Raw genomic sequence first — 22782 nt, forward strand, 5'->3', positions numbered from 1 at the left:
GCATAGGCATATGTTTCAGAGCCATGAACCAAAGGACTATTTTCAGGCCCATGCATTTAAAGTATTGGCATCCTTGGGCTATGAAAAAAAGCACACCCTTTTGGGGATTACTTTGTACACACCCTTCTTTACTATTTACACCCTCATTTCTTTCTATATAAAATAAAAATAGGCTTAATTGCAACTTTGGTCCCTGACATTTACAAAAGCCACGATTTTGGTCCCTCACCTAATTTAATTACAAAAATCGTCCCTCACCTAACACTTCGTGAACAACGTTGGTCCAACCGTCAATTTTTTAACGGAAGAAGCTTACGTGGCGTCTGAAAGCTTATGTGGAAGTGCCACTGGCGTCAGAATCAATTTTTCCTCTCCTCTCGGCTGTTTTTTTTATCTCATAGTGAAGCTTTGCTGTTGGGAGGCCTAGTTGTTGGAACGCTGGGATTGAGGTTGTGTGCTATTCCTCTGAGTTTTTTTGTTTTTTCCTCTGAGATGTAGAGGCATGTGCCTCCCTCTCTCCAGTGGCACTTCCACCTAAGTTTTCAAACACCGCATAAGCTTCTTCCGTTAAAAAATTGACGGTCGGACCAACTTTGTTCACAGAGTGTTAGGTGAGGGACGATTTTTGTAATTAAATTAGGTGAGGGACCAAAATCGTGGCTTTTATAAATGTCAGGGACCAAAGTTGCAATTAAGCCATAAAAATATAACCTAAGAATGTGTGAACAATAGGAATGTGTAAAAAATAATCCCTCATTTCTTGCATGAATCAAATTCTATGAATCTTTGAGGATGAAGATCCCTCAATAAAAGAATAAGAATTCTAATGATCAACAGACCCAAAAAAAAATCTAATAATCAAATGATTGGAATACTAGATTCTAGTACAAACTTTAGATACTTGCCAATTCTCGCATTAGGAGTTTCAACACATGCATTTCAATTAACAATAACCAAAATCCCTAACGCGGGCCACTTGATAAAAAGATTAAGCAAATGAATATTCATGTATCATCATGTACCGTAGCTGCGGTCCCCAGCATCTCCAAGACCAGGAATTATAAACCTACACAAGAGATGTAAATTCAACAATGACGTGATTCTCTGCATTACCTAACTACCAATAAACAATTAAATTGAATTATAATGTTGGGAGGAACATACCCTTTGTCATTAACGGTAGGGTCAATTATTCCAGTATACACATGAAGCCTGTAAAATGTTATGATTAGAACCCATTGCTTCAAAGTAAGTGAATAGATTTGAAGTTTTTGAGACTACCCAGGGAACTGTTCGCTCAGCTTTTGAAGCGCCGGAGGGGCAGCTACAGCAGATATCTGCATTGCCATGAATCATGTTACTAGACAATTGATAAGAGAATTAGATTGCACATGTATGCATGAGTATTGACAATTTCAATCACAAAAATGTAGCAAATTTTACAAAACATATCATGCATGGCATAATGCATAAAGAAGAATCTGGGGTTTTTTACTCATTGCTAAACTAAACCAATTAAGCACACAAAAACAAAGTACATTGAATTAATAATATTATGAGAATTGTGATTATTAAGCATTCTAGCTTCTGAATATAAAAACTATTCCCTACCACTCTAATTTGTTTGTTGCCAACCCCACGATCCTTTAAGAGATTCAGGGCTGCCACAATAGTACCACCTGCAATTCATAAGGAAAACAAAATCTCAATCATAAATAATAACATGAGTTATGAGAACACTTAAAGTAATGATAACGCTCATGCTAGTTATGAGAACACTTTATGGGAGAGTCTTTCCATCTGCCACTTAAAGTGTTCTCATAACTCCCTTCCTCCACCTCCTCTCCACCACCCTCCCTCCACTGAACCTCCTCGGCCTCTGCCATTCTCTGAGGACCTTATTGCCGAAAGATGAGTTTTTCCAACTGAGTTTTTTCAAAAGAATTGTTGGGCTATCAGTTGTGGGACAAAGAACATCAAAGGGGGTGGCCATGGTTAACGCGGAGGGGTGGAGAGGAGGTGGACGTGGTTATGGCAGAGGGAGGAGGTTGACGGGAGGGAGGGTGATGGAGAGGGGTGGCGAAGTGGTGGGGTAGAGGTGGGGTCCTAACATAATTTAGAATAAATTTGGGCCAAAAGTTGAAACACATTAATTTTTTAATTCAAAATTCCATAAAAACCAGATAATATGTGGGAGGAGGTCAAATGGCCCTTGTGCAACCTTGCAAAAAAATATTTTTGTGCATGCTAGGGTGATCTCTTTTGTGCAAAAAACGTGAAAGGAGGTTCTGGCCTCTGTTAGCGTTTAACTTAAAGTAATCATTATACAAACACAAAGAATTTGACTGTGAGACAACTCAATTCAATATGTAAAACACCCCTAACTTTCAACTCCCACACATCTAACTGCACGTACCTGTTGCTAGCATAGGATCAACAACAAATACTTTAGATCCTTCTGCAAATTTGTCAGGTAACCTGGAAAACAAAAATAGGAGTGTGTAACAAGCAATATCTTATGATTTCAGCCGCGTCTTTAGCATTCAGTATAACAAGCCAAAAGTAAGAGAAGCATTGGTGAGACTTTATGGATCTCAGCTGCATCTTCAACAAGCCATGCCAGCGTCAAGAAAAGAAAAACAGCTAAGAAAAAACATTCTCTTTCAAATATAGATTTCTTACTTGTTCAAATATATAGTTGGCTGAAGTGTTTCCTCATCTCGGCTTAATCCTGCTCAAATGAAGCAAAAAAAAAATCAATTTAGGAAACGAACAAGAAATGTATTCTAGGTTTACATAAGTGCATTCATAGAAGTAACTATTGTTAAACAAGCCATCATCTTATTAAAATGAACTAGTACCAAACAATGAGTAACAAACATTTGCATGACTGCATCCTCTTAAATTGATAACTAGCACAAGTATCAATACCTAGATGATAGGTTTTTGTTGCGGGCAAGATCGATGATGCATGTTCGGCAAGCGCAAGACCGGCTCTCAAGATTGGAATTACCTGAAAATCTGGTAAAAAATCATTGTTTGTACAAAGGCACTTACACAACCAAATTGATAAGACCCCTAAAGTACTTTATTTTGGAAAGCAATGAACAATATTAATAGCATTGTAGGATCACCAAAAATATGAACATGGATTTGGTTACGTGAATTGAATATATCTTTGAAATGCTTCACAATTTAGTATAATTGAGTGTCTGAGTGGGCATCTGCAGAATTGATTTTATACGAGACATTGATTTTGCAAATTTGATTTTGTTTGGAATTGAGTTTCAGGTGAAGTGATTTGTGTTTCAATGTTTTTATTTTAAAAGTAAGTTTGTAGTAAACAGTGAAAAAATTCAACCTAACACAAGCTACTTTTCCTTACTTCTAGTTACATGTTCTTTTAGAAACAGAACTGATTTTAGTATATTACAACCAAATATGATATTTTTTTAACAAATTCATGTTTGATCCATTTAAAAGCAAGTTTGGGGAGCGTAGTAAAGAAAATATCAATCATTATATGCAGAATGGAAGTATGTAACTAAAAGGCCATAAGAACTCCTGAATATATATATATATATATATATATATATATACATATATATATATTTAATTCCAAACATAGTGAGAGCAGTATGTTACTAACAGCCACAGGCTCCCTTGGATCAATGAACTCCACTGAGGCAACACCCATTGGTGATTGAATCTCTCCAGATATAGTGGGCTGAAAACAATGAAAACAAAGAAGAAAAGAATAAAAATGTATATCAATGAACAATAGTCTGCCCATAGGAGGACAAAATTATCGGATGGAGATATCAAACAACATCAAAAATTTAAACAATTAATTCAAGCCATCACCACAACTTGTAATCAGTACCAAGTTCTAGATTCTTGTCTCATAGAGAGTGGTGCAACAGACAAGAGCATTTAAGAAAAGCTTAATTTTAAGAATAACATTGCCTGGACAGTTTTCGACAACTTTTGGCTATTAAGAACTACATTTATAAAAAGAAATAACTATAAAATTCAAGATTTTGTAGCAAGGTATTGATGAAATTTTCCTTAAAAAGGATAAATGAAGATTCAAATTTTATTGAATATGCAATAAATTGAAAATCTAAATGTTTGGCAATGTATTGTTCTGCACATGGAATATGAAAATCCAGATACGTTCTTTAGAGACGTAAGTGTGAAACTCAGGCAAAACACAAAACAAGGAGAGAGTAAACTGGGAAACTCAGATAGCTGAGTTGAAGAAAAAGATTTATGATTTGAATTCTAAATTAGGGGGGTGTACTAAATTCTGCATTTAGCTAGATCGTCAAATACTGATTTAGTTAAAGCCCAGGTTTGTTATCTTTTGAAGTAATTCTTATATAGTATAATGCAATAATGTACATGCTGTTTCAAAATATAACATTTATTCGTTATTGTTCTTGTTCAAAAAAAGGTATTAAAATCAGAAGGAAGACCAGCCACAAGGCAGAATTTTAAAAACTTGATTCTCCTTTATTAAGATGGTGTTATTTACTCGGTCTCTTTTATATGAAATATATTATGCGTCATGCCTAACCAAGATTAAATCTGTAATCTTCTGAACCTCTACTATTTTCCTTAGTTTTTTAATCTACTTCAAGAATTCTATCCTTCTTAAAATGCTAATCAGTTCTTATGTTAATTTACCAATAGACCTATCACCTAACAAGCAACAACCAAAGATTCCACAGGTATTTTCCACCGTAGCCTAGCTAGGTACCTATTCAATTTGACCCAGGGTTCAGAGCCATCTTTGCCCTCAGATACCCCCCCCTATGAGCCTTCTACTCCCCCCCATTTATGAACATTTTACCATCACACACACACACATCATAAGTTCATAACCCTAACCTAAAAGTCATTTGATTGTGCTACTAGAGCAAGACAACTAGAAGTCTGGAACAAACTTGATACTCCACATACCTCAGGACACATTTAGATAGACATGGAAAGAAAAATAAAATTTGGATCAATTATATTAGTTCTTTGGAATGCTAAATAAAGTTAAAACCTATTCCCTTTTGGTTTGCCCTCGTACATATGAAAACCCATGGCTTGAATTTGTCAGCTTTTATAATTAGATAATAAAAACAATATTGCAACAAAGTTAAATTATATTGCAGGAAAAAGAAAAGGTGAAACATATGAGAATTATCGAAGAGACGTGAACTAACCAACCAATCCCTTGAAGCTTCATACATAAGTAACCTTCCCAGCTCAGCCATTGCATTTTCTACAGTATCAAAAACCACGTGTCAACTTTCAAATCAACCGTCATATACCACAATTCAAGCCAAGTCCACCTAAAGTTTAGTTAGTTTTGTTTTTTAAACAAAAGAATCTCAGGTTAAAGGAAAACCAGATTCTCTATGAAGACATATTGATACTACATGCTCAGAAGTCAGAAGTCTATCCCTTGAAAATAATCAAGATGCTCAAATTAAGTTGTTCCAGTTCAAAGTTCCCATCAACATACTTAATGGCATGATTTTCTTTTATGAAAATTACTAGTAATAACAGAGTAGAAGATAAGTTTGAGTGTGAACAATGAAATTTGAAAAACAACCAAGCAGACTCCCCACTAAGCCATTCAAATAAGATTAAATGTTGGTAGTAATAAAGCATGCACTCTTCCCACACTTAGTAACATGACTAACATCCCTCAATCAACAGTTCAACAATACTTAAACCTTATCAAATTCAATCAAACCTCCCAGTTGGGTGTGCTTGTCAAGAAGCAACAATACCATTAACCATTAAAAAGGAAAGTAGCTATTTAAGTTAATTAAAGTGATGAAGCTGTTTCTAAGTTGATTGCAGTAGAACAAAGTCAATGTTCAGCATTGACTGTAAAAATAAACTTATTCACTCACTGAAGATGGGACAAGGAGTTTGTTCATTCCTCAAAACTGAAACCCAGTGCTTGATCAACGGATGTGGAGGCACATACACCTTCAAAAACCCAACAAACAACATTATCAACCGAACAAGCCATCACAGATAAATCACCCTAAAAATAAAATCTTTTAGCTCCATTCTCCTATTTTCTGTTCCATTGAACCACACAGGCCAAAAGCCTCTAAACCCAGAAACCAAAACAAAAAGGATAACAAAAAATGTACCCATAAACCCAGAAGCCAAAAACCCAATAAACAGATTACTCAACCAATTAAGTCACAACAGATGAATCACCAAAAAGATTATTTTTTATCTCCCTCCATTTTGTTTCTCAGGATCAAACAGAGCAAAAACTCATAACCCCAAAACCCAATAAACAGATTAATCAACCAATTAAACCACCACAGATTAATCACCAAAAAAGAAAACTTTTTTTCCCTCAGGATCAAATAGAGCAAAACCCCATGAAACCCAGAATGCAAAACAAGAAGAAGATAAGAAAACAAACGAGCATTCGATCAGCAGAGATGGGCTTCTCCTCCATGGTCATGTGTGAGCTCACAGCCCCAAAAGTGCGGCGCTGAGCACTGGAAAAAGTGATCTAAGTGCGGAAAGACAAATGAATAAGCGTTACAAAAGGGTATATATACACAACAAGAATCAAATCATAACAAACCAAAAAGGAAAAAACAAAATAGATGTAATTAAAATAATTAATGGGAAATATTAAATTGCCTTTCTTGATGTGAAGAGAGAATTAATAGGAGGAAAAGTTCGAGGAGTGAGTGAGAGGTGAGAGTGAGAGTGAGAGTGAGAGTGACATGTGGACGGAAAAGGCGCCGCATCGGACGGGAACAGGGGATTAAGGTTGCAATGAATGCGGCACCAAGCCATGAATGCAATCCCAGGAATTTAGAGTTCAAGGAAGGTCCTTGAGGAGAGAAAAGAAGAGGATATGCTGCAAGATTTGAGGCCTTGGCTTAAATGGATAAATGGATCTATCATAGATAAGTAGAACACGGGTCTAAACCAGTTTACTCAAAGCTAAAAATTAGTTCATTCATTTTTGTTTCTACAGAACGTGTAACTAGAAGTACAAGTTTTTTTTTTTTTATAAGCATTTAGAAGTACAAGTACTCAATTGCTAGTAGTAAGTATCGTACGATATAATGATTACTATCGTGATTCAATTTGTTTTTCATGCCTGACGATACGAATTTGTTGATCTATCGAATTGTGCTTTGAATCGGAGGTGAATCACTCTGTATCATATCGTGATTCAGTGTTGAATCGACCGATTTACACACAGTTGCAGAAACGGGTTGGGTTGCAGGATTTGGTTTCGTGATTTACTTTTTTGCATATTGGTCCTTTTTCTGCACTTTTTTTCTTAAAAAAAGCTAGAGGGAGTCGAATTTTAACCCTAAGAAAGACTCATATGATTTTCAAATCAATCACGCTCTACTTTGAGTCTTTCACGGTTTCACCATTTCATGTTTCACCTCTACACAAGGTTGTTGATCAAGTACGAGTACGACAGCCCAAGAACCCAGAATGAGTGCTTCATGTATCAAAGGATAGCAAGCAGGAAAATACTTTGAATTTTTCCATATTATTGATATTTTTTTAGGGGATGAACACTTGCACTTTGTCATTTTTTATTATTTCAAAGTTTATTATATGATATATACCATATCTTTTTATTTATAAATTGATTTTTTGTGTGTATGCATCCTACGATACATAAAATGATACGATTCATGAATCAGAAAATAGGTCTTCTGATTCACAATACAATTCACAGTTCAACTACCATGCTCAAATGTACCCAACATGGGTTTGCACACGTGGCGCAGGTTATGAGTTTACTCAGACCTCCCCATAGGTTGAGGATTTGAACCTCTTTGCACCAACTAAAATCCTCGTTTGCGGTAGTAGCAGATAATGCATGGCCAAGAGGGAGCCTCGAGAGTTTTGGTGTGCTTTTTCTTCATTCTATTGCTACCCTTTCGGACGCAAAAAACAAAGTATTGTGGCTTTTCTATAAGGTTGAAAATTGTATACTATTTTACTGCAAATTGGTTCTAAAATGATAACATCCAAACATAAAGCACTTCCTTCAAACTCAATTTTAACAATAATCATTTCTGCAAAAAATCAATGTATCTTACTTAAATACTCACTTATACTAAATTGTGAAGCATTTCATAGATATATTCAATTCATGGGGTTAAATTCATGCTCATATTTTTTGTGGTCATATTGTGCTGTTATTATTGGTCATTGCTTTTTAAAACTAAATCCTTCTGTGTCTTGTCAATGTGGTTGGTTGAGTGAATTTTTGTCAGATTTTCAAGTAATTTCAATCTGGAAGGTTAGTCTTGCACTTGGCTAGCATGCATCAACAATATTATACCTAAGAAAAACCTATCATCTAGGTATTGATACTTGCATCATTATGATAGGTTTTTGTTGTGCACAACATTGATGATGCATATTCAGTAAGTAAGTGCAAGATCAACCCTCAAGATTGAAATTGGATGTGGTAAAATATCAATATTTTCATGAAGGCATTTACTCAATCTTATTGCGACAAGACCCCAAAAGGACTTAATTTTAAAAAAATGACAATGTGAATAGCATTATTGTAGGATCACAAAAATATGAATTTGGCTACATGAATTGAATACACCTACGAAATACTCCACTATTTAGTATAAGTGAGTGTTTGAGTGGACATTTGCATAATTTATTTTATAAGAGGCCTTATTTTTCAAAGTTGACTTTTGGCAAAAGTTGGGCTTGAAGTAATTTGTGTTCGATGTCTTTCATTTTCATATCATAATTGTAGTAAAATAGTATAAAATTTTCAACCAAACACAAGGTACATTTTCTTAATTCTAATTACATGTTTGTTTTGAAAAAAAAATTGATTTAGTGTATTACAACCAAATGTGAATTTTTTTTCTATTTTAAGAAATTCTTGATTACTCCATTTAAAAGCAAGTTTGGGGTGTAAGGATGGCGTTTGGACCTTACGACATCTACATTTGACTGATTTTGCAAAAATCAACAACTTTAAAAATATTATTTTTACCAAAGAGAAGACTATACTTTAGGGGTTATCTGAATGACTCATGATGAATTTTGGGTTAAATCACTCATTGCCTAGTTGTTCCAGTTTTATTGTGACAAGTGTCACTTTATTATCCACATCAGTTTTAATTTTTAATTTTTGTAATATATATTTTATTAATTAGCTTAATTCTAGAATAATTCCTACTAATTTAGTTAATAGCTTAGTACTCCTCCTTTTAAAAAAAATTAAAAAAACATATCCCCAATCCTCTTTCACCCTCTTCCCTTCAGTTTCAAAAAAAAAAAGAAAAAAACGTTCTTCCCTTCGCCGGCGGCAACCGCGACCTAGATCGACGTGGTTCGGTGGTGGACGATTCTCCAACTAGCATGCCGATGTTGTTTGCCTCTTCCTATGTTCTTCTTGAGTTGGTATGTTTTTCTTCAATTCAGTTGTTTACATAGTTTACAAGTTCAATTTTTCTATACTGTTTTTATTTCAGTGATTGATTGTGTTCATGGAATTTTAATACCATTATCTAGGTCTGGTTTCTTTCCTGCAATTGTGGTGTTGCATTTCTACATTTCTACAAACCGGTTTTTACGATGCCCTTAAGCTGTTCGATGAAATGCCCCATTGAAGTGTCTTTGTTCAATTACTTGGTAGTAAGGTTGGTGTCAATCCTAGCTCTGAGTTTCGAGTGGCATGTGATGAAGTAAACAAGTATGCTTTTAGAGTAGCACTTGCTGTCATTCCTAACATATCATGTTTTTTTCATGCTGAACTAGTTGGTGTCCTCTGTGACATCAAAGATTGTCAAGATGCCATTGAAGTGTTTTACTAGATGCCAATGAAGATAAAAATACTAGCTTCTTAAAGAAACATACAAATAAGCTCTAACATGGAAGTTTTTTAAAGCAAATTTAAACCAAATCCAACCTCACCCTGATGTTTCTAATTTTTATTTTAAACAATTACTATTGTATCCAATTTACTTTCAACTTGGTTTGCATTTTGTGCTTATTCTTTAGCACTTTTTTGTATGTTGTGGCGGATATCCTGGAAAATTTTGGAAGAAATAGTATGGTTGGGGTTAGGTAACTATTTGATTCATAGTCTACTGTCTCGAGTTCTTAAATTTTTCTGATGCATCTTAAGTGTGGTCTCGCGGGATTTGAAATGGTTTCTAATATGATTGTCGTCTTGGCTATGATGTGTAAAAGGGGAAGTATAAAGAAGGGATTCTGCGATTTTGGCAAGGGGATTTCAATGCTAACATTTTTCCATGTGATCAGAGGTTTGTGTATTCTATGCATGGTGTTCATGGGTTTGCTTTTTCTTTTTGGCTTTTTTGCAGGTGTTATTGTGGCAGGGGGAAGTTTGGAGTGATCACGGTTTGTAATGCTTAGTTGTATGGTGTTGTTCTTCTTTCTCAAGTGGTATTGGACTTGGTTATTACTTTTCTCTGGTTTGTTGTAGAGACATGATATGGCACATCAAGACTATTGTTAAGTTGGTGGTTATGAACTGATGTGGGGCGAAGGAAATGTATGGGGGTGGGTTGTTTCAGCTTGGGTTTATTTTTGTGTTGAATAATTTTTGTTTGAAAGGGTTTCACTGATTGTTTGCTCTGTTCTGTCATGTTGAGACAGTTGTGCAATGTAACCTGTATTGGTTTTAGTTTTTGAGGTTTGGAACTTTTCATAGGTGCCTTGGGACTGTGGTACTCTTATTCCTTAACTAGGTTTTACCTCATTGAGTTTTTCCTATAAGGTTTTAACGAGGCTCACTCCTAAGCTATATTTCGCTTGTGTTTTGAACTTTAGTTTGTTGCTGGTTCTCTAGCATGAGAGAAGAGTTCTCATGGTTTTATCCTTATATCAATATATGCTTTTGTTGTAAAAAAAATTATATTAGTGGGTTTTTATTTTGATTGAGACAGATTACATTGAAGAGAACATGGAGTAAAATGCCACTTTTGCATAAGACAAAATTGTTGTGCTATTGCCTTTTCCCACCCTTTCTTATGCTCAGCAACAACTTTGATGATCTTATTAAAATTGGTAAAATGGTAAACTTCACATTCTTCATGCGTAGTGATAACTGTTAATCAATTGTTTATGTGCTATGTTATTGTCTAATATGTATACCCTACCTTGTTTTTTCTTTTTACATGCTCAGAATATGCATCATTGACTACTAACTAGAGTTATCAGTTACAATTGTTAGCTTTTCATAGTGATGGACCGTTTCAAGCAAAATAAAGTCGAAATAATGGAGTCGTTATTACTTCTATTCAGTTTTTTGGTGATTTTTCAACACTTTACAATTGAGTTTTATTGTATTTAAGGAATGTTGGTATCAATAAAGTTTTGTGTTGAAGTCTAACAAAGTTCTTCTTTATTCTACACTTTAGCTAAATGACAACGACTCGTTGAAGTTATGGTTTATGCTAAGATTTTTTCTACATACTAACTTGGTTTTTATTTCTTCAGTTGAACCACAATGATCATGTTATTATCAATAAATTGGTAAACTTTACAATCTTCATGCACCAGTGATGAGTTTGAATTAATATTTTATCCTAAGTTATCGTCTATATCCTAACTCAGGTTTGCTTTCTTCATCTAAATGAGAATGACTTGCTATATCATTTTACTCAAGAGTGAGTAAGGAGTTTCAAGTTGTAATAGAGACTGCTGTGGATGAATGATATCAGTAAGTCATGTTAATTCAATTTACAATTTCATTTCTTGTGTCTGTTAGCTTTCACCTGCTTCATTTATTCTTTAGAGAATGCTTTAGTTAGCAAATATTAATATGTCAATCAGAAGTTAAAGCATTGAAAAATTGATCCAAAATTTGGATTTTTGGCAGCAAGTTGTTGTAAATATTAATATGTCTCATCTTAAACAAAATCCTAAAGTAAAATAGAAAAGGATGCAAATACATGCAAAGTATAAAATCAAGGTAATTTTGTTGAGATGGTAAAACTCCTTGCATCATACAATGATGAAGTTGCAAAAGTTGTGTTGGATAATGCTCCACAAAATTGCAAGTAAACTCCACATCTAATTCAAAAAGAGATCTTGCATATTCTCGCTAGCAAAGTGAGAAAACATATTCGTGAGGAAATTGGGGATTCTATGTATTGTTGTTGATGAAGCCCGTGACGAGTCAAAAAAGTAACAAATGGCTCTTGTCTTGGGATTTGTTGATAAAAATGGTCTTATTCAAGAAAGGTTTTTTCATATTGTTCATGTTAAAGACACAGGCTATAAGTCTTAAGCAAGAATTATGTGCTATTAATTCTCAACATGATCTTGATGTTTCCAACATTCGTGGTCAAGGGTATGATGGTTCTAGCAATTTGAGAAGGGAATGGAATGGATTATAAGCACTATTTTTGAATGATTGTCCTTATGCATATTATATTCATTTGAGTTTTTCACACCGGCTCGAATCTCTGAACACTGTTAAGTGTGGTAATCAGAACTTACGCTTTGATACCAATTGAAGGTATGAAAAACACTAGAAAATGGGGGTTTAAATAAGGTTTTGAAGTTATAAGGCTTTCCCTCTAAGATTTTGGTAAATCTTTTCAGTATAAAGGACACAAGGTGCAAGAGATAAAGGATAGAGAAAAGCACACAAGTATTTTATCCTGGTTCACTTGATAAATCACGCAAGCTAATCCAGTCCACCCGTTAAGGTGATTTCTTCCTACTGAGAATGAAGGCAATCCACTATTCAAAGATTGTTACAACTGCACTAGCACACCTTGCTCAGTGACTAACAAATCTAAGAACTAGCAACACTAAGACACACAAGTCTTAGTCTTCTTAAGAACCCTGACCTCACTGGTCTCTCAAGGAAATACAAACAAAGTTTGTAGAAGGTTGGGTTTACAAAGATATGCTTCTAAACAAGCAAAGGTAAACACAATAAGAACAATGAGAAATATTGCTAAGGTATTCGCTTGTAGATTTTCACTTGTATTGCACAATAGTTTCTTAGCCAATTTCTTCTATCTTCAGCCTTTGAATACTCCAAGGTTTAGGGTTTGTATTCGTTGAAAGAATCTATCTGTTGGAGAGCAATTCTGGAAATTCCAGAACCTGCTAAGGCTGAACATCGTAGGTAAGGCGGTCAGAATAGTACACTTGCTTTTGTACTATTGACAATGACATTGCCTTAGCCTAGTTGACTTCTGATCTTGGCGACGCTTCATGTTGGAACTTGTGAAGCAATGTGATCAGAGTCAGAAGGAAGCTTGGATCCTCTAACCTTCAGAACTTCTGCTTCTGGATCGTTCACTCTGAACCTCTGGTCTTCAGAATTGGAAGTACTTTGATCTTGAGAGCCAACTTACTCTTTGACTTCAGAATCTTCAAGTCTCAGCTTCTGGACCATTCACTCAGAACTTCTGGTCTTCATAACTTCACCACTTGAACTTATCAGAGTCCACATCAGAGTTTTAATCTGAAGCATTTACCACCGTTCAGAAGAACGTAGTGATTGCAGAAGTGTTTCATTGGTTACTCTTGGGTCTTCAACTTCTGATATATATGTCTTTTAATCAGAATCAGAACCTGTTTGTCACACACTTAAAAGACAAACGTTAGAGTACCCTAATTGTTCATACACAATAATAAACTTGTTATCATCAAAACATAGAGTTGTACCACTTGACCAAATCTTACAGAGAGTGCCATTTTCTTGCTGCATAAAAAGAATTGAGTTGAGGAACCTCAATATCACGTTTTTCACAAAAAGTAACCACAGTTTTCAATAAATCATCCCAACCATCTTCTCTCATGTTTTAAATGAGTGTTTTGGTTGAGTGATCTGCATTAGCATAGCATTAGCTACATCTCATAATTTTTTTTTATCAAATGCAAGATCAATACAAACTCAAATGATGTCAAGCTTTTGTAAGCACTATCAGCATCCCCACGTTTAGAATAAGTCGATCCATCAACAACAATATTTTCTAGAACATAACAAGTTGCATCATACAAATCTATCAATCTACAAACATAAGAGAAATGTGAGCTCCAACGAGTATCACAAGCTCGTTTCAAAGTATCAATTTGATTTGCTCCTCTACCAGTTTCAAGTTCATCAATCTCTAGTAAATGTGTAAATTCACCTAACTTAGAAGCTTGCAATTCATCATGCCTCTTACTAGAAAAACAAAAAATATTGACAATAAAAGTCATTTGTGAAAAGAATTGATGAATTGGAATCACTTCTCTTGATGAACTTGATTTGGTGAGCATTGTCAAATTGATAAGCGTTTTCCTTAATCACGCTCTAAAGAATTTTCAAATTTCTCATATGTAACTCTAGGAAACTTGGAAACTTGTTTCTCTTCTTCTTCTAATCTCAAATTTTGAGGGCTCTTTCTAACTTGCATGAGAGTAACATTTTGTTCATCTTCCGCACAAGCTTTCTTCTTAAAAATGAATCAATTATTCTAGTTTTGCTCATTGTTATCACCTACATATTAAAATAAAAATGTCAAATGACAAATACATAATCAATAGCAAGAAGAAACACCCATAAGCAATTATAGAAGCAAACCCCACACCAAAGAAACATAGAAATTAGACAACTAAAACCCCACAAATATGCCACACATAGCACTGCCATATCCTTTAAAAATAAACATAACACTCTCGCTATAGCCATATCACTTCACGCAACCAGTGCATGACAAACCCATGGCCATGGGTATCCTAAATTAATGATGTTCTTCTCTATGATAGTAATACTAATAATAGATTGCGTGAAACCCGTGAACGGGAAGTTTGCTTGAAATCTGTCAACGGAATTTTGAAGAGCTTGAAGGGAATCCAAGAAATCAACCATGTAATGAACAAATTGCAATTAATTAGTAGCAGCTTTAATTTTATGAGATGAGAATAGACTCTCACAAAATCTTAGAAAGACAAATTGAAAAGAAAAAGAGTAAAATTAATCAGATAGAGTAAAAAAGAAACTAGAACCGTGAAATGTGACTGCATGAAAAAGGAACCATGTGAAAGAAGCTAGGACTTTAAAATATCTTTTAAAAACACTTGTTTAAAATTTATAAGATATACTTTTAATTATAAATGAATTTATTCATGTATACTGTGGGAAAAAAATAATAATATTTATTCATGTATAAGATTGTTGAATCTTTAGTTAAAGATATTTTAAGGTTTCACTAGATCTTGACCCATAATTGGAATGCTCATATTCGTCATGTTCCTAGTGACAGTGAACCTACAAAAGATTACGTTCTCATTATTTGTGTAGGTTAACTAGTTATGATGGGTGTTTTGAGTGAAATGTTGGATCTAGACCACCTTACTTTAATTTTATATTCACTACCATCGTGCGATTTCCACCACGACCACCACATTTGTCACCACCACCTCCACATTCGTCACCACCATTGCCATTTCCACCACCACCACTGCCATAACCCGCTAAGCCACGCCCGAAACGACCTCCATCACTATCGACATCAATGGTGGTTGACAATGCTAGCGATTGTCAGGGTCGTCAGGCATGTGCCTTAGGCCCCTATAACAAAAAACAATTAGTACCTATAACTAGAAGATTAATATATTAAGTTTCTTTAAGACTAATGTCGATGAAAATCAATTTAACATTTTCACCTTAAGCCCTAAAATGTCTAAACACGACTCTGGAGACAATGAAGGAGGCGACGACGTCAGTGAAGGTGGTGGCGACGACTACGATTGTAAGAACGTTGGTGATGGTGGTGGCAACAGTGAAGGTAGGAGAGGTAGCGTCGCTGATAGGGGCATTGGCGACAATGAGGTTAGGGTGGTAGAGACAACACATTAGGTTTGGTACATTGTTTTAGGCATGACGATATAAACTATCACCACTAACGTTGCTCGACACCTCCGCCATCGCACTCTTACGCTGCCACCACCCTCTACAACCACTACACGACTTCATTAAGTTACCTCAGCATTCTACAAAAAAAAATTACGTAATAATTAAATTTAACATCTGATAATTACTAATTAGTCAACACAAATTTCCGTGGATCTTGCTTCCACATGTAAGTATCTCAACCATGTAACTTTTTTTTTAAAAAAAAAGCATGTATAATAAGTTTCCGTTTTAGTAGTTATTGTTGTTTTTCTTTTATCTTACTTGGGAGAGTTTGTTCCCAAGGTTCTCTTATCTAATAAAATCTTTGACCTTTAAAGAAAAATTGAGTTTCCGTTTTAAAAGTCACATCAAATCCTTTATCATATGTATCTTGGTGTTTCCATGCATCTCAACCATGTATCCTTTTTCATTGACCTTTAAAAGTGCATGACATATTTCAAACGATTCACTCAGATCCTCATTTTTGTAACACCCCGATTTCGGTGGTGTCACTTTAGTGACTTTAAATCAATAGTGCGGAAAATGCGTAAATATTTTTTTTCGTTTTCTTTTCAAATAGAAGACTTAACATAATGAAGACTCAACCCAAAGATAATAAACATAAAGTAATTGGGGATAGTGCCCGCAGGCGAATAAGTGCATCCCATGGTCAGAGCCATGAGTTTTATGAATACAGTTTTCAAGGAGATAAGTCAGCCCTAAAACGGGAAATGACAATCAGAGCTGTGAAAACAATCCCCCCATATAACACACTCCTAACATCGACCCTCATCCGATCATGCATGAAGTCCGGGTCCACGTCGAAGGCTCAGTAGTAGTCATTGCGCTCAGGATCCTCCCCGAACGACGATCCATCTTGAATCAGCTGTTGGACGTCTGGCAGCAGGCCGACCGCCCAAACACAACCATACACACAAAGCCAAGGCGCTAGGGTCAACTCACAGAATATAATAGATAATACAAGCAACATGTGATGAATAAAGGGGTATATATATATAGGTTGTATATATACATATAAGTTCTGTATCGTCTACCCTAAGGTATATACATAACATGTTATCAGATTTCTAATAACAATTCAATATTCAATATCTCAACAGTTCAATAAGTTATATCTCGAAAACTCGATAAGCAATATATCAACGAATATAGTTAAATGCATGGTATGCCAATGCAATGTCATGCTCAAAATATGATCCGGATAAAATGTCACCCTCACGATGACCCGAAGCATCTCGCTCCGCTAAAGCATCTCGCTTTTATGAAGCATCTCGCTCCTGTGAAGCAGCACACTCCTGTGAAGCATCTCGCTCCTATGAAGCTGCACGCTCCTGTGAAGCATCTCGCTCCAATGAAGTCCGATCTGAGATCGTCCTTCGGAAAGCAGCACACTTTCCAAGAAATGTATGCATGAATGCAATATGGTTAGCCAAACAACGAATCGTCCTCACCAAGGTACGCGTGTCTAGCTAGAATACATTGTTTCTACCACACCCTAAGGTACACGAAGAAGTGCTAATCGCATTTGGTAACTTTCTTAGTCACTTGGGCTCACCGTCTCGATGGCCAACCAAACTGCTCAACGAGCAAAAGAATGCAGCTCGCACTCAGTGACCTTTCAACTTACCATGGCTCACCATCTCGATGGCCAAACAAATTGCTCAACGAGCAAAAGAGTATCAACATACTCAGAACTGACTAGTTCCCCGGCTTATCCCTTGGATTGGCCAACCAATAAAACTTACTAATCGAGCAAAGTGCCAACGCACAATGGTTTTCCCAGAAACCTGGAATCCGACGACACTTCTCATTTTCAAAACTTAATGTTCAAGCCCTAAACTTTCATCTGAGTCTTTTATCATTATATTAAGGGTTTTGAGGTTGTTTAATACATTATGGAGGTTCATTATGAAATTGTTTAAGTTTCGTCTCTAATCCTATTAGTTTCAAAGATCCCATAATTCCAATGATTCCCTGGAGAAGGTCTCAAAACAAAAGGTCCATCATCACCCAAGTAATGGCCCGAGAAGTTCCCAGGTAAGCTGGCCGGGCACAATGCCTCATTAAAAGCCCTTCTTGCCTTAGACAGAACAACCCAAGTTCTTACGTGAATTCAAATGGGGTTTTTCCAATATCATTTTCAAACTCAATTTTCCTTTGAGAAGGTCTCGATCCATAAAACAATAATAGGGTACGAACCTCGGTCCGTCCCATCAAACTTTATCCAAAAACTCGTCAGGAGTCTGGCATAACTACCCGTTATCCACTATCTTGACGTTCCTCACTCATTCGCACAATTGCACGGTATATTCAATATAGTCAGCAATTCAAGTGCGTAATAGAAAGACACAATATAATCAATATAATCCAAATATCATGTGAACAAATAATCACATAGCCTATAGTTAACCATTTAACAATTAAGCATGCGAGTCAATTATCAACATATCAATGCGATAAATCCTAATCTCTCATGTCGGCCGAAGCCCAGAAAACGGAGACACACGTCTCAATCAGGTCACTCGGCCGAAGCCTTCAGAAAACATTTTCAATCCAGACAATTCATATGCATAAACAATAAATCAAGTCGAATTTATCGACGCCTACAAAGCATTAGCTAGCAAGTAAGTTGCCCTAACCTCGAACTCGTCCAGTGTGTTCAAGCAAGGCTCCTTCACAATCCTCTTTTCCTGCTCCAAGTGTTCCTCCAAACGAATCTTTGATCAAACGAAGCGAAAGTCAATCAAAACAAGTCAATTCGGTCAATACAACACTAACTAGCGTTAGACAAAGCTTAAGAAGCTTCATAGTACAATTTTTAAGCATGAATAGACGACAGAACCTCGTTCGCTAAAACGAGCATAACTCGAGCTACAGAACTCGGAATGACACGAAACCAGCGCCAAAATTTCGACAATCGGAAGAGCTACGCAATGGCTCAGGTCATAGAGACCCAAAAATTATTTTTGGACACGGTACTCTAAGCAATGGGTTTCGGCCACTATGTAAAATAGGGTTTCCGAACTTTTTCTTCGATCTAAATCGATTCCTAGGTATTCTTAGGCGATATCTAGGCCAAGGAAACTCTCAGAAAAAATATCGAATCGAAAACTGTCGCAGGGGTATTTTGGTCATTATTTTCAGCTCAGAATTTCAAAATCAGAGTTTCGAAAAACAAATTAGATGGGGTTGATACTAACGACGATTATGACGACTAATCCTACTAGCACTAAGCTAAGGCGATAGTTTTCAGCCCAAAGGTTGAGACTTTGCTTAAAAATGGGTATTTTAAGCAGAAATTGATGCCGGCGGAGTTCCGGCGACATAACGGAAAAACTAATCCGACAGAAGTGCTCTTGGGCACGTAAGGAAGATGTTTAGAATCAAAAATGAAGTAGTCAGGATAGTTTTGAAAAAACCTCAAAACTATGAGCACAGAAGGACATAGAGAAAAGCTATGGAAAAAAACGATCAGAGGTAAGGAAAAGCGACTATACCTCGAAACCTTGAAGTAGCAACTGTTTAATCGACGATCCAGCAAGAAATGAACAAAATCTCTTCTCCTCCTCCTCCTAGCAAACTCGCGGCTTCAAGAGAGAAAATGGGTGAGTTTTTGTGTTTTGTGAGGTTTTTGTTTCAAGCTTTAACATATATATATAGGGAATGAAATGGAAGATATTTTGTAAAGATTGGATAAGGATGGATAGATATTTATCAAAGATATTTTGAGAAGATATTTTGTGAAGATATTTTTGAGAAGATATTTTGTAAACCGGTACAGATTTGTTTAGATATCGGAGGATTTAGCTCATAGAGTTAAGATAAAAATATGAGAGTGATTTCCGATTCTTCCTACTGATTCCAAGGTATTCTAGACACGATATTCTCCCTGCTGAATCTTCTAATTCTTCAAAGAAATATCGGTATGATTTTTGGTTTTCGAGGCTTGTTTTTAATGCTATATATTGAGGTTGGCAAAACGCGGGAAAATGAAAGTTTCGCGAATCTGATTTTTCCGGCTTCATTCTCCATGAATTCTAAGATAGGTTTTGGCGACATAAATCCAAAACTAAGAAAAGGTTTCCTTGTATTTTTGGTAACTAATGCAAAGTCGGTGTAAAACTATTTTACCCGATAAGTTGCTTTTTGCATCGGATGTCGGAATAGAAAACTTCCTTCTGAAGAAAGATTGAAATCATCGAGAGAAATGGGTGTACGCGTGTAGAATCTTCATTTGAAGCTCTGAATAGAAAAAGTCTTCATCGTCGGGTGATTCTAGGGTTTTGAAATACCAGGGTTTTGGTTTCGGCAAACTTCCGATGATTGGAATCGGACGTTCGTAGATTCTAGAGTTTCGCCTCGAAACGATTGTGATATATGGAAAAAGAGAAGTTCTAACATTTCTCTGAAGATTTTTGGAATTAGTTTCCATCGCGACAAGTGTAAACTAGCTATTTACTAGGGTTTCTGCCCTAGGTTTAAGCGTATATCGATCGTGCTATACCTTTTATCGACTTTGATGAAATCCTTAGACTTTTCCTGAACTTTCTCCTTCATAAATTTATTCCATTCGATAAACTCTTGTTCAGGTTTTTCCTTCATGATACGTCAAGCCTAATCATAAATGGAAATCTCTTCCACTTATTCTAAGCTTAAAAACTTGGGTCTTACAATTTTCAAACCCTCATTATGAATTTCAAACATATACCTAAAAATTACTAAATATTGCTTCAGAAAATCCCCAATATTTCCTTCCCTCTGGACCATTTTTGCGCCACTGTACGCATCCTCAAATCTGTCTCCCCAAATCTCGCTCCAACCAAATGTTAACTTCCCTCAAATCCCCCTTTCAAGTTTTAAATTTGTATAATGAATTTCTAATACCTGTGCAAATTGGGGATTTCATAATCATTGGTTTAGGGCTGCCGTTTATTACAGACTTTGAAAGTAGTTTATGTAAGATCATTATACTGTGTCACATAGAAAAGCTGATAGAGTGGCTACAAGGTATGTTCTAAGGCATTGTCATGTGTGCTCTTCTTTTACGTTTGAAGACTTATTATTATTATTTTTGTTTTGGTTTTTTGGTATTTTGAAGTGCATGAGAATGTAAAAGGAATTTGTTCAGTTTGTTACTTTGTTAAAATTGTATTATTTTCCATGGCATCCTTTCTTTTCCTTTAGTAGTTCATAATGTAAAATAGAAATAAATTTGCTCCAGATTGTTGTTTTGAGCTATTTCTGTTAAATAAGAATTCTATGAAGCAAAATTCACCACATCTGCTATCTTATCTTGGTTGTACGTTAATAACAAGGTACACAAGATTTTACTACACAAAACTTAATTTCACCACCTCTGCTGAATGTTGTTGCAGGTCCTTCACGGTTCAAGCTTCAATAAAATCATTACATTCAAGAAATACTTGACTTGTTTGCATCCAATTGTTTCAGTAAAAAGAAATATTAGTTTACTCAATGACAAGTATTGACTTTTGATCCTCATTTTTCGTTGATGCTCTTGCAATTCTTTCTTTGCCACAAAATTATCAAATAAAAGTTGGAAGAGACTTTAACAGTGTTATTTGCTTTTTTTTACATGTAACATAGGATCCAAAAGTACACCTGATTGTATTAATTTGGATGTTGATTGTGAGGAAGACATTAGTGTCAGTCACAACCACAAGATGCAAGATGAAAATAAAGATAAAGAACCTGTGAATGATTGCTCTAACAATGGTGATGTACATGATTTGGCGAAAATCACAGTTGAATAATTTAACCAGAAGCAATTCAACTCAGGGGAAGAAGCATATATGTTTTACGTAGACTATGCAAATGTGTAGGCTTTGGTGTGATAAGTGATAATGCTAGTCGAGATCAAAATAAGAGACATATTTGGCAAATATATGTTGGGTTAACTATCATATTGGCCCCTGTCTTTGTCTCGCCGTCTGAGGTAAGTCCCTCATCGGAAAATTTATTGCATTTAGTCCTCGTCTTTGAAAAACTTTTGGAGCAGATCCTCGCCGGAGGGCAGAACTCCGGCGAGTGCTTAAATGGCACGTTGACTGGATTTAATGAGATGATGTGGAATTAAAAAAATAATAAAAAAATAAAATAAAATACACATCAGAAATTTTATTTCAATTAATAAAAATAAAACTTATTAACAAAACTAACCCAAAAATTAATTAACAAAAACAATTTCCCCCAAATTAACCCTAAATCATCTTCATCAAAATCAAAATCAAACCCAGAGGATCCAAGCCTTCACGGCAAAATCAAAAATTCAAATCAACACAGAAAAATTCAAATCAACATCTCCTTGTTCATCATCTTCATCTTCTCCATCCCATCATCTTCTTCCTCATGACCTCCTTTGACAGTTCCTTGTTCTTGCTTCTTCAACTGGGCCATGCCCTCACCAGCCGCAACCCTTCCTCACCCGCAAGCCACCCTCACCTCTTCCAAAAAGCAAGGGCCGCTCTGCAATCCAAATACCATGTGGAATAATATTCAAACAGCACGCTCAACATCAAAGGCAAGTAATATTCCTCTATGTATTATCAGGTCTGATAAAGACCCATTTCTCATTTAATCGAATTTGGTTAAAATGAGAATTCACTACATGCAAGTCTAGCCATCATCATACTTGTTCAAATGGGTAATCAGAGGCAGCCCTCAAAATAAGTGGCGGTGGCCAAGCCATGAGTGGTGGTGGTGGCCAAAAATCTTTTTTGCGAGCCCTAGATCCACACCCACCACCTTCAGTAACTTCTATTCATCCCAAATTTCTGCTTCAACCCAAATTTCTGCTTAATCTTCTTCAATCCGGAATCTCGTTC

General features: G+C 35.8%; 1 protein-coding gene and 1 long non-coding RNA gene across 2 annotated transcripts; one reads left to right on the forward strand and one right to left on the reverse strand.

Annotated features, from left to right (window-relative positions):
- Positions 1-735: 735 nt before the first annotated feature.
- Positions 736-6983, reverse strand: LOC130749824 (uracil phosphoribosyltransferase). The gene is made up of 12 exons (XM_057603191.1): positions 6676-6983; positions 6449-6541; positions 5916-5994; positions 5217-5275; positions 3650-3727; positions 2932-3013; positions 2683-2731; positions 2417-2478; positions 1612-1679; positions 1282-1337; positions 1165-1212; positions 736-1066 (listed from the first exon to the last, which is right to left on the reverse strand). The coding sequence occupies exons 1-12, from the start codon at positions 6832-6834 to the stop codon at positions 1015-1017; spliced, it is 885 nt and encodes a 294-aa protein (XP_057459174.1). The 5' UTR covers positions 6835-6983; the 3' UTR covers positions 736-1014.
- A 2265-nt stretch (positions 6984-9248) lies between these two features.
- On the forward strand, positions 9249-10894 carry LOC130748355 (uncharacterized). Its single transcript, XR_009022658.1, has 3 exons — positions 9249-9447; positions 9559-9686; positions 10374-10894. It is a non-coding gene; the product is annotated as an uncharacterized LOC130748355 (long non-coding RNA).
- Positions 10895-22782: the final 11888 nt, after the last annotated feature.

The sequence above is a fragment of the Lotus japonicus genome, chromosome 3, assembly GCF_012489685.1.
Source record: "Lotus japonicus ecotype B-129 chromosome 3, LjGifu_v1.2".
In the NCBI taxonomy this organism is placed as follows: Eukaryota; Viridiplantae; Streptophyta; class Magnoliopsida; order Fabales; family Fabaceae; genus Lotus; species Lotus japonicus.